This window comes from Nannospalax galili, unplaced genomic scaffold (assembly GCF_000622305.1).
Source record: "Nannospalax galili isolate Female #2095 unplaced genomic scaffold, S.galili_v1.0 scaffold335, whole genome shotgun sequence".
Classification (NCBI taxonomy): Eukaryota; Metazoa; Chordata; class Mammalia; order Rodentia; family Spalacidae; genus Nannospalax; species Nannospalax galili.
Genome location: NW_008337842.1, coordinates 2,871,823 through 2,885,286, shown reverse-complemented (window position 1 = coordinate 2,885,286; position 13,464 = coordinate 2,871,823). Strand labels below are relative to the sequence as shown.

At 37.5% G+C, this 13,464-nt stretch overlaps 1 protein-coding gene across 2 annotated transcripts in view; it reads left to right on the top strand.

Moving 5' to 3' along the window:
• The window catches only part of Sik2 (salt inducible kinase 2), a 120,181-nt gene that overhangs the window by 68,419 nt on the left and 38,298 nt on the right, over positions 1–13,464 (top strand). For both annotated transcript variants that reach the window (XM_029563406.1, XM_008832802.3), the window contains exon 4: positions 11,516–11,677. In XM_029563406.1, the coding sequence (XP_029419266.1) occupies positions 11,516–11,677 (162 nt within the window). The remainder of the gene's footprint in view (positions 1–11,515; positions 11,678–13,464) is intronic.

Genomic DNA, 13,464 nt, shown 5'->3' with positions numbered 1-13,464 from the left:
CTGTTCTTGCAGAAGACCTGGGTTCAAATCCCAGCACCCACATGGCAGCTAACAACTGTCCGTAACTCCAATTCCAGGGGATCTGATGGCCTCTTCTGTCCTCCACAGGCATTGCATGACACCGGTGTACTTACCTACATGCAGGCAATACACTCATACACATAAAATAAAAATAAAAAAAAAAAAAAACCACTGCCTAAAACAGCTTTGAAAGAGTTAACATGAAATCTGTAAGCATACCCAGCTATTGCTCTGGAATTATACTGAGAGCTTACAGTGTTTCAGACACTATCTCATCCTGTCTATAAGACAGTACTGTTTAATGATATCTCTTCTATAATTGTCTTAAGTGCTAATTAAAGTTTTTATTTACTATTTAACCTTTTTTCATGTGAACTGTAAATCTGTTTGCATGATGGTTACTGGATTTTATTTCCTGGGCCTCCCACATCAGCTGTCAAGTCTGTCCCTATAGGGATTGTAGGGATACTTACATTTCTCTAAGGTTTAGAACTATACTATACAGCTTTTTTTTAAAGAAAGAATTCACAGTTTCTGGCCTTGCCGTGGTACTTTCCAGCTGATCGCACAGTTTTTCTGGCATTTATTGTTCATTGTAATTGTCATTTTTATTTGTCTAATTATTTATTGTCTTCTCCACTGACATAGAGCTATCAAGAGGGCAAAGTCCCAAGCACTTTGACAAAAGAAGTCATTCAGATATCTGTAGACTAAATGGATGACCTTTACTCTTTAAACTCATTGTTTTAGCTTTCTTCCTCAGTTTGAGTCATGAGGGAGAAAGCATTATGCTTTGAGATTGACTTGAAGATGCCACAGTTGAGAATCCTTAGTAATTTTAGAACTCCTGTGCTTATGCTGCTGTGCCTAGCACTCATGCATAATTGATTTTATTGTGATTCTTGAGATTTTTTTTAAAAGATCTGTGTCACATGGATGGAAACTGGCCGCTATCATGTTCTTTGTACATGTTTATCTTTACAAGTATTGATTTGCTACTAAACATTTCATAATTGGAAGTTTTGTATTTTTCCTGATGTATATATTATATAACTACTGTAGTCTTACTAGATGTTGAGGATAGCACAGCATTCTCATGCAGCCAAATAGAGAAAATGCTGTGTAGCTGAAGCCAATGGGAGAAATGTGGAACTATAAAGCCTGCTCCATGCATGGGCTCTTTGCCATTTGGCTAGAAGTCATACACAGAGCAGTTTAAGGTGTGGTTCTCTTACCAAGAACAAACTTGAAGTTTATTACTGAACAATCAAGAATAATCAGCTGACCAAGACAGTATACTCCTTTTATCCCAGCTCTCAAAAGGAGAAGCAGAGGCAGGTGAATCTCTGTGAGATGAAGGCTAGCCTACTCTACATAGCAAGTTCCAGGCCAGGAATTTTTTGACAGAAAATAAGTTATGCAGTTTTGTTTATAAAAAAAAAAAAAAAAAAAAAAAAAAAAAAAAAAAAAAAAATCTGTGGATTAAATAACTTGCCCAAGGTCTCAAAGCAGAGAGACAGAGCCAGGCTTGGCTAACTCTAGATCTTAATTGTGCTATATTCAGGGATCTCTGTAGACTCAAAAAAGAAAAAAACTCATAGAAGTTTGTTTTACTGCTGTGTTTTATTGAAGAAATGAAAATTCTTTGAATTTACCTGCTAGATTTTGTTACTGGTTTCTATGTAAGGGTTATATATAATTTTAGAAAATTTTGACTATTTGCATTTAATTGTTGTTGAACAATTCAACATGGAAGTCAATTGTAAATGACTTATAAAAACTAAAAGCTATGTAACTCAAAGCTTATTTTACTTCTTAAAAGACCTTGATTTGCTTCAGTAGTTCCATATAGCCAAAAGAACTGTTTCCCAGTAACAGATGTGGATAGTCTAAGGAGTGGAACTTGCTGAAAATACAATTAAATTGCCAGAGTATACTACAAGCAGCAGTTTCCTTAATTTTTGTCAAACACACAATTTGAAATGATTATGTGCTTATAAAAACAGAATAAAGTGAAGTGTTTATAATTTGTAGTTTCATATTCATAAGTATGTCTCCATGTTAAAATTTTAATATAATTTGAAATTATAAATTACATTATAGTCCAATATATAAGATTAAGATACCTAGATTATTCTAATTCAATATATGTCAGACACCTAATTCATTTTCTACTAGTGATCACATGTCACATAGTATATACAATACTGTGCTAAAAAATTTTTAGGTCTTATTTAATGGACCTTCCTTTCTTAGATATTAATAGGTAAGAACTAGTGAAAGAAAATTGACAGGTTAGGGTTCTGATCTAACAATAATGGGGTTTTATTTTATATAACATTTTAATGCTGATTAAAAGGAAGCGCTGCTAGAAAAAAGTAAAAGGTCTGGTTACGGGAATTGAAAATAACAGATCTTGATTTTTCTTTTAATTGGCCAGATTTGATTTCCTTGTTGTAACCTCAAGCTTGTGGTTGTCATATTCTTTTTTTTTTTTTTCATACAGAAGAATTCCTTCCAAAGCAATTGACATTGAGATGTTTTCACATGCATTTTCATACAGTATAATTTGATGGTATTTAGATCCCCTCCCCTATCCAAACCTCCCTTACTGCCCCCTGCCCAATTTAATGTAGTCATATTCTTGAAACACTCTTTCTCTTCAAATTGAGTAACTAGAAATATGAAATTTTTGCATGATTTTTGTTTGTTTGTTTTAATGAGAGCTTGTTATGTACCAGACTCTTTGTGGGTTAGGAGAACCCTGACCTGGATTATCTGAGTTTTTGAAAGGATTTTTAAAGAATAAATTATTAAATTGGGTACTTGGGAAGCAGATACAAAAAAGATTGGGAGTTTGAGACCAGCCTGAGCTACCCAGTGAGACTGTGTTTCAAAAGAGCAGGGCTGGGACGGTTATTCAATGGTAGAGTACTTGGGTGCAAGGCCCTGGGTTCAAAACAAAATATTGAGATGACTTGATGGCACAGGCCTGTAATACCAGATACTAGAGAGGCTAAGTTAAGAGGATCACACATTCAAGACTAGCGTAGGTAACTTAATGAAACCCTTTCTCAGCATAAAAAGTAAAAGAGGTTTGGGGATTCTTTTAGACTATTAAAACCCAAAGGAATACTGATAATTTCTAATTGTAGAATATAAAGCTCAACAGTAATTATGCCAAGATTTTTCCTCTAATCCCTAACCCCAGCCCCAACCCTAACCCCTTAACACCCAACTCCTAACCCCTATGCCAATATTGTACCATCCTTAAAACTTAAGGGAAATCAGCTGGTTTGGTTTTCCCACTTCTTTGATAAGATTCTGGGACGATCTGGGGTGAGGGGGTGTCACTGTGTAGTGATGATGGTGGTGAGAATAGCATGTGACATTTCATAAGAGCTTGTTATGTGCCAGACTATGCTCTGAAGTTTAGATTTATCAGGGCAGATATTAAATATTTTAGTGTACTTACTGTAATTAATGTAATTATTAATTATTTTATGTATTGATATTACATAAAACATAATCTGCACAACTTGAAAAGCACTTACCAGAGGTTTAGCTATACTTATTTTAGGGGTTGGTAGGACATGTCTCTTGAATTTTTAAGTTGAATGGCTGTAAAGTGATAGTTGTACTGACCGAGAACATGGTGATGTGGCTAATGAAAGATGGGGAAAGAGCTCAGTCTTGATACTGCTGCAGATGTGAGCTGGCCATTGCAGTCAGGAGATTGAGACAAACGGATCATTGTCAGTTTACTCAAAGCCAGCCTTGAACCATATATATAGCCAGACCCTGGAGAAGGGTAGATACTGGATGTCAAATCAAATAGATGTTGAAAAATCATACTTGGCAAATGCAGAGATTATTAAAATTCTAGGTAATGAACAGAATCCCACAGGGCAGAGTTTCTTAGGCTAATATTAAGCCTAAAAATTTATAAATGCCTCCTTGAAATTGCATTCAAGATTTTATGTGTGCATTCCTGTGTGCATAATTTTTTGTTAGATTCTCAATAGAATCTGTGAGCCGAAGGTCCCAGCCAGCGATTAAGAGGCATCCTTGAGGCAAGCACTTGAGAAGAAAATTAACATTATCTAAATAAGGATAAAGCAGATCAAAAGTAATCCATATAAAATGGTAATTTAGATTAGTTCTATGAGGGAAAGGTATATATAAAAAGACAGGCTGGAGAGGTGGCTCTGCAGTTAAGAGTGCTTGGTGCTCTTCCAGAGATCTAGAGAACCAGAGTTCAGTTCCCAGCACCATGTGTTGTGGCTCACAACCTCTCATAACTCCAGGTCCAAGGGATCTGATGCCCTCTTCTGACCTTCATGAGCAGGAACTTTTTTTAAAAAAAAAAAAAAGCAAAAATCTGAGCGTGGTGGCACACGCCTTTAATCCCAGTAACTCAGGAGGCAGAGGCAGGCAGTGCACTTAGATACATGCAAGCAAAACACTCATACAATAAAATTTAAAAATAAATTTTGAAAAGTAAGACTCTTTGGTATGAGTTGATCAATCCAATTTAAACAGACATTGACTTATTTCTTTGACAATTTCATACATATATGTAACGCATTCTCAGTACTCTCCCAGACACACACCCTCTGTTATCTACCTCCTGTTTCTATCAACCCCTCCCACCTGTCCCTTTCCCAGGGCTCTGGGAACATTGTAGAAGAGAGGGCAGAAAGGTTGCAAGAGATGGGAAATTGGGAAAGGGACTTTGAAATGCCATCTTCTGGGCAGACTTTTTTTTTACATTAGAAGATGATAAATGGTTAGAGATGATCCCCAAAAAAAAAAAAAAAAAAAAACCTTGGGGAGCTGGAGAGATGGCTCAGTGATTAAGAGCACTGGCTGCTGTTCCAGAGGACCCAGATTCAATTCTCTGGACCCACATGGCAACTAACAGCTGTCCATAACTGGTTCCAGGGGATCTGACACCCTCTTCTGGCTTCTAGGTTTTGCATGACACTGGTGCACTTACATACATGCATGTAAAACACTCATACACATAAAATAAAAACAAATAAATAACCTCAATGTACTACACTGGAATGAACCTGGAAACATTATTTTTTAAAAAGAAAAGAAAAGGGCTGGACTTGATGGCACATGCCTTTAAAGGTCCCAGCACTCAGGAGGCAGAGGCGGTTGGATCTCTGTAATCAAGTCAGCCAGTCTTTATATAGTGAGAACTGTCTCCAAAAAAAAATTTTTTAGATGTGAGAGGGAGGGAAGAAGGAAGGAAAGAAGGAAGGAAAGAAGGAAGGAAAGAAGGAGGGAAAAGAAAAGCTAGGCTAAGCAACGCAAGGCAAAGGCCCAGACGAGAATGTGCTAGCTTCATGTAGTCTGAAACAGAACAAGAACCAGTTAGTGAAAGAGATAAAGGAAGACCAAATAAACACAGGATCAATAGGAAGAAATGTTTACGTTGGTGATCAGTTAAGTGTTAAATATAATTGAAAGGTCTTTTTTAAAAAAAAGAGGGCCAGAGAAATGGCTCCGCAGTTAAGAGCACTGGTTGTTGGCTTGCAGAAGACCTGGGTTTGAATCCCAGCACCCAGATGGCAGCTAACAACTGTCTGTAACTCTAGTTCCAGGGGATCCGACACCCTCTTCTGACCTCTGTGGGCATTGCACAACACGGGTGCACTTACCTACATGCAGGCAATACACGCATACACATAAAATAAAAATAATAAATAAAATATTTTTTAAAACGAGACAGAGAGTGCTGAGAAAGGGCAATGGTTTTAGCTTAAGGGAGTTGCTCTTGACTTTAAAGCAGTTTCAGTGGGGTGTGAAGCATAGAAACCATATCACAAGGGGCAAATAGGTAGAAAAGGAAGTTAGAAAAGGAAGGTTAGTTTCAGTCAGCCCTGATATTTTAATAGAAGATAGTAATCATCCCTCAAGAAATAGTAACTTTATTATTATTTTTTAATTTTATGTGTATGCGTGTATTGCCTGCATGTAGGTAAGTGCACCTATGTCGTACAATGCCTGCAGAGGACAGAAGAGGCCATTTGATCCCCTGGAACTGGAGTTACAGTTGTTAGCTGCCATGTAGGTGCTGGGATTCGAACCCAGGTCTTCTGCAAGAACAACCAGTGTTATTAACTGCTGAGCCATCTCTCCAGCCCCAAGAAACACTAACTTTTGTATGTCAGAATCTATGCTGACATTTTCTCTTTTTAAACTAAAATTTTTTCCTTTAATCTTCATGTAACTTTGTGAGAAATTCTATTATTTTGAATTAGAAAATGGTCAGTTTCAGAGGTTAAATTTTTGCTAAGGTCACATAGTCATCACTTGTGACAGATTTTAGACTCTGGCAACCTGGCTTTTTTTTTTTAGGATGGAGGAATGGGGTGGCATGGGGTGGGGTGGGTGGAGTAGAGTTGGGTTGGGTTGGGTTGAAACAAGATCTAATGTACAGGAACCTGGCCTTGTAAGTGCTCCTGTCATGCATGCACTTACATACATCCAGGCAATACATTCATACACATAAAATTAAATAAAAATAATAAACAGTTTTAAAGTAATTATTGACCATTTGTGTTTCTTTTCCATTCATTAGCCCATTTGTTGATTGGCAGTTTATTTCCTTGGTATAAGGAATCTTGACAGTTCTTTTTACGTTCTGGATGTGAGCCTCTTGTCTGAAGTGTAGCTGGTAAAGATTTTCTCCCGCTCTGTGGACTGTGTGCTCTGCAGATCTTTTTCTTTGCTGTATAAAACCTTTTTAATTTCATGGAGTCCCACCGTTGATACTTGGGGTTAGTTCTTGTGCAATTGAAGTTCTGTTCAGCAAGTTCTTACTTACCCTAATGTTTTAAAGAGTTTTCCTTCTGCTTTCATCTAGTAGTTTTAGCATTTCAGGTTTTAAATTAAGGTCTTTGATCCATTTCAAATAGATTTTTTATACAAGTTGAAAGATATGAATCTAAATTAATTCTTCTGCAGATAGATATCCAGTTTAGCCAGCACCATTTGTTGAATAGCCTTTTTTCCATTGAATGTTTTTGCCTCCTTTGTCAAAAATTAGGTAGCATCACACCCAAGAGTATTTGGACAATCCTGTTGGACTCAATAGGGAAGAATAAAAAGAAAGAGAAGAATTTGAAGTTGTGTGGGTAGGGGGCGGTGATGGATCTAGGAGAAGTTGGGGGAGGGGAAATATGATCAAAACACACTGTATACAGTTTTCAAAGAATTAATAAACCTTTTTTTTTAATTAGGTGACCATGACTTTGTCAGTTTATTTCAGGTCCTTTATTCTGTTCAGTTGGTCTACCTGTCTATTTTAATGCCAGTACCAAGCTGTCTTTATCACAATAGCTCTGTAGTATAATTTGAGATAAGATATTGTGGTATCTCTAGCTTTGTTCTTACCCCTTAGGATTGCATTGGCTATTCTTGGTCTTTTGTGGGTTCATATGAATTTTTTGACTGTTTTGTCTAGATCTGTGAAATATGACTTTGAAATTTTGATAGGCATTGCACCAAACTTGTAGATTAATTTTGGTAGTATAGACATCTTTCTTTCTCTGACTATATTATTAATATATATGAAGGTTGGGGCTAGAGAAGTGCCTCAGCATTTAAGAACAGAGTGCTCTTGCAGAAGACCCAGGTTTAATTCCCAGCACTCACATGGCAGCTAATAGCTGTCCGTAGTTCCAGTACCAGGGGGACTCCAACACCCACTTCTGACCTCCTTGGGCATTGCACAAGATGGGTGCCATACACACATGCAGGTAATACACTCATACACATAAAATAATTAAATATTTTTAAAAATTAAAAAACTATATATGAAGGTTATTTTTTGTATTGATTTTGTATCCTGTACCTTTACTGTGTTCATTAAATCTAGGAATTTTCTAGTAGATTGTATAGGGTCTTTTAATTGTAAAATCATGCCATCTACAAATAGGGATAATTTCACTTCTTCCTTTCCTATTTTTATGTCTTACGTCTTTCTCTTATCTAGTTGCTACAGCTAAGACTTGGAGCACTATATTAAATAAGATGGGAGAGTGGGCACCCCTGTCTTGTTCCTACTTTTAGAGGAAATGCATTCAGTTTGTCTCAGTTTAATATGTTAGCTATAGGTTTGTTGTATATAGCTTTTATTATTTTGAGGTATGCTGTATCGATTCCTGATATGTCCAGGACTTTTTATCATGAAAGCATATTGTATGCCATTTCAGCATCAATCAAAATGATTATGTGATTTCTATTCTTAAGTTCTTTATATGTTTCTTACATTTATTGATTTACCTGTATTAAACCAACTTTGCCTTTGTGGGATGAAGCCCACTTGGTCATAATGTATGATTTTAATGTATTCCTGGAATTCTATTTATAAGTATTTTGTTAAGAATTTTTTCACCAAAGCAATTAGCTGTAGTTTTCTCTTTTTGTTGTGTCTTTACCTGGGTCTGGTATTAAAATAGCACTGGCTTCATAGAATTAATTTGGTAGTGTTTCTTTGCTTTCTGTTTTGTGGAACAAGTTAAAAAGAATTGGTATTAGAGCTGGGCGTGGTGGTGCACGCCTTTAGTCCCAGCACTTGAGAGGCAGAGGCAGGCCTATCTATGTGAGTTCAAGGCCAGCGTGGTCTACAAAGTGAGTTCCAGGCCAGCTGGGGCTACAGGGAGACCCTCTCTCAAAAAGACAAAAAAAAAAAAAAAAAAAAAAAAAAAAAAAAAAAAGAAGTGGTATCAGATTCACTACTGACTGTCTTCTTTAAAGACAGTTTGGTAACTTTTACCACAAATTCTCCCTGTTTGGGGGTCCTTTCTTTTCCTTCAGTGTCTGTTGTCTTTCTAAAGATAAGGGAAGATGTTAGGAGCCAACCATTTTGTTTTCTATACTAGCAAATGTAGAATTGATGTCCATTTACATTTAAAGTCTATGGCTTGTGAGCCATCTCTCCATCCCCCCCCACACACACACTTTTTCTTTGTTTGTTTTTTTGAGACAGAGTCTCCTTGTGGCCACAGCTGGCCTGAACTCACTATGTAGACCAGGCTGGCCTTGAACTCACAGAGATCTGCCTGCCTCTAAAGGCATGTGCAACCACGCCCGACCTAGGTTATATTTTTTTAATATTTTATTATTTTTATTTTATGTGTATGAGTATATTGCCTGCATGTGTGTAAGTGCACCTGTGTCGTGCAATGACCACAGAGGTCAGAAGAGGGCGTTGGATCCCCCTGAAACTGGATTTACAGATGATTGTTAGCTGCCTTGTGGGTGCTGGGAATTGAACCCAGGTCCTCTGCAAGAGCAGCCAGTGCTCTCAAGTGCTGAGCCATCTCTCCAGTCCCTATAGGTTATAGTTTTGACACATTTTTACACTATTGTTAATAGAAAAGTTGATATATTATCACTGTGATAGATCTTAGCAGGCTTGTAAAGTGCTTATGGTATTTTTGTGTAGTGCTTAGGATTCTGGAGATAACAGTAGAGTGATGCTTGGTTTACCTTCTCAGAATACTTTTTTTTTTTGGTCTTTTTTTGAGACAGGGTCTCCCTGTAGCCCCAGCTGTCCTGGGAACTCGCTATGTAGACCAGGCTGGCCTTGAACTTACAGAGATCCACCTACCTCTGCCTCCCGAGTGCTGGGATTAAAGGCCTGCACCACCATGCCCGGCTTCAGAATACTTTTATACAGATATTTCTTCTTCTCCTCCTCCTTCCCCTCCCACCCTCTCTTTCCCCCTCCTCTCCCCCTTCAACACAATGTGTTATTTTTAGGGTTATATTGTGTATTGGATATTTATGGGTGCATGAGTAATTGTAGTGTGGTACAGCATATGATAGTGATAAGGGTTCAGAGAAGAGAGGTTCTGCCTACTTGAAATGATGCAAGACTATTAAGGACCAAGTGACACTTGAACAAGATTCTAAAAGGATTGTTATGGTCTCAGTAAGATTCTAGTAAGACACTTGAAATAATGAAATAGATCAATTTCATGTTCTGGTCCTAGATTGACAATTCACTTAGAAATTATACAAATTCAGGGGCTGAAGAGATGAGCACTGACTCTTCTTGCAGAGGACTCAGTTTCCATTCCCAGCACCTACATGGTGGCTAACAACTATCAGTAATTCCACTTCTAGGGGAATTCAACCCCTCTCACTGCATGACACGGGTGTACTTACGTACATGCAGGCAACATACTCGTATACATAAAATAAAAATAATAAATTTTTTTTAATTATACAAATTCAGCTGAATTACTGAGTTTGTCTTATCTTCAGCTTTCTTATCTGCAGTGTAGCAATTAGAAAAGAGTGTGTGGTTGGTAGGAAGATTATATGAGATACTATGGCATGAACATGCTTTGTAAACTGTAAAGTCTTGTAGAAATGTTGAAAGAAAAAAAAAAACATAGTATTGAGAAGGGCACAGACCAAAGAAAAAACAAGCAAACAAACAAAAAACAGTCTATAAACCACATAGATGAGAGCAGAAAAATGTATGAGGATAACTGAATATTATCTCTCACATAATTCTTCGCCTAAGGAAATTATCTCTTTATTGCCTACTTGATTTTTTTGTGAATTTCATATATGAGTAAAGTTTTTCAAGATTTATATTCATCTCTCTTCTTAAAAAATATCAGAATGCTTTTAGATATCCATGTTGTAGCATTTAGTTTTATTGAATTCATGTACATAGTATTATGTACATTAATTTTCAGGCAAACTGCTTTAATAAAGATTGTAACATTGCACAAAGATAGCTACTGTATCTTGCAAAGTGTATTGTCTTGCAGCCTTGGCTTATAGTCATTTGTTATGACTGGTTTAGAGAACAAGTTGTATGTTCTTGGGAAGGTCAGAACTGCTCCTTTCCACAGACTCTGGTTTGAATTATTCAAGCCAGATAACACCATCTCATATTACAAGTGGTTTGAATAAGAATTGCATGCATGATAATAATGCTAAAGAAAAGGTACCCCTTCTCTGATAAGATGTCAGAGAATTCACTCAGGATTTTTCCTACATAAAATTTATGTATTTAAATATGGTTAGAAGAAACAAAATGTCAGCAAAATGGCAGAGAGTGTGTAGGTCTACAAGTCATTTTGAGTCAATGTGGTCATTGTGCTGCCTCTACTGTTATCTGATCTTGGACTCAACGCTATCTGGAACCAGTGAAATACACATGGAGTTACTTCTCCAAAGGCAAGAAACTTGGAAAACATAAACATTAAATGTTCACTTACAAAATCTTTTGAGGTCAGGTGTGGTGGCACACCCCTTTAATCCCAGCACTCCACAGAGGCAGAGACAAGGGATGTCTGAGAGATTGAGGCCAGCCTGGTCTACATAGTGAGTTCCAGGCCAGCAAGGGCTACAGGGAGAGGGAGACCCTGTCTCAAGAATAAAAAACAAACAACTTGAATGCTAATACTGAGGTTATTTTAGTGAGTAATTCTAAATTTTCTGTTCTTTACAGACTATCTTGCTAATCATGGCCGGTTAAATGAGTCTGAAGCCAGGCGAAAATTCTGGCAAATCCTATCTGCTGTTGATTATTGTCATGGCCGGAAGATTGTGCACCGGGACCTAAAGGCTGAAAATCTCCTTCTGGATAACAACATGAATATCAAAATAGCAGGTAACTGGGACACAACTGGCTCTGAAATGATCAGATATGAACCAGGGCTCTGGGTATATGGAAAGAACCCTGCAGGAACAGTCAGGAGTCTTTCTATTTAAAGACATCAGGCTTTAGCAAGGTGTACCTATGTTTCCTTAGTCTTAGGTGTGACTACTAAGAAGGAAAATAATTTCACTTAACATGCATGCACAGTGGCAGGTCTGTACTGGGGTCTGAACTGCATCCAGTTCCTTGGGAGGCTCCGTAGAATAGTTTGTTTATGAGAATGATTTTGAAGGGCTGGAGAGGACTAGAAGAGAGTCTGGTTTCTGGTACTCTAACTGGCTAGTCTCATTCTACTGATGGCTACAGTGAGGGTGCAAACGGAAAAGACCAAGAAGTGATAGAGAGAAAATGAGACTAGTTTGAGATACAAAAGCACTTTGCCTGGCTTTGATAGAGATTGTGGTCTATAACATGGAGACTAAGGATACAGATTACTTTGCTTGTTTCTCTCCCAGATTTTTCACAACTGGAATTTATTTATTCATTTTATTTTATTTTTTGAAACAGGTTCTTAGGTCTCACATAACCCAGGCTGACCTGGACCTCACTTTGTAGCCCAGGCCAGCCTCAGCCTTATGATCCTCCTACCTTTGCTTCCTAAATTCTGGGATTACAAACATGGACCACTGTTCAAGCTCCATTGTAAAAATTCTTATATTTCATAATATGAATTTCTTATTCACATAGTCAAAACTTATTTGCTAAGTGTTTGAACATAGGCTTTAGAGATAAGCTAACTAACTGCTTACCAGGAATTTAAACAAAAGACAGTTAGGTGGCGATTGGAATGGTGAGAACTGTAACTCAGTATTGCCTAATATAATACCTGTAGGCAGGGGGAGCAATGGAGGAGGAACAGCTTAGGTGAAAACCAGAATAGGAAGGATCTTGAATGCCATGTCAAAAATTTTGGAATTTATTTTATGGCCACTGAGAATCTAAGCTATTGAAAAGTTGAAGTTTGGCTGTTAGTGAAGTGGTATTGGAATAATGAAATTAGCTCTGCATGTCAGCAAACTGGTAGCACAGTGAGATGGCAGGAGCATGAGTAGGACTGAACACAGGAGACAGGAGTACATGTAACAGTCCTTCAGAAAGCAGTGGGTCTGAGTAGAGCAGCAGCAGCAGAGGTTGAAGGTATGGGGAAGAGAAAGGTTTAGGAGATAAGGGCATGGATTGAAAGCTTAGCATAGTTACAAGTGGTGGTGACTTGTTCTAGGGTTGTTAGAAGAGCAGATATATTGGTCCACTAGGCTGGATGCTCACTGGATTCAGTAAGTTTAAGAAGAAAGCAGTTTCACTGCTCTGATGCATGGGTGTATTGATTTGTCATTTTTTGTTGTGAAAATACAGTCGACAGTAGCAGTGTCTCCATGGGGTTTGTTGGCTTATGGTTCTATATTTCTTCTTCATGTTTTGGCCTTTGCATTTGGCCTCATTGATTTTTACTTTTGCTAACCTTCTCTAATGTACTTCAGTGAAATTTTTTTCATTTTCTTCTTTAAAACATCAACTGCCCTAAAATTATCTTTTCCAGAAAATTCCTACCTCCACTGCCCACTCTACCACCCTTTTTTAAACTCCTAAGAAGTGAGAAACTCTAGCATCCTTTATTACCAAAACAGAAGGTCTGTGAAAAACAGTAATTCAAAGGAGTTCTGGGGGTCTTGTTAGTCAGAGAGAAAGGTGTTGAGAGACTAAATTATGTGCCAAAGGATTTACAAAATGCTCTGTTACTA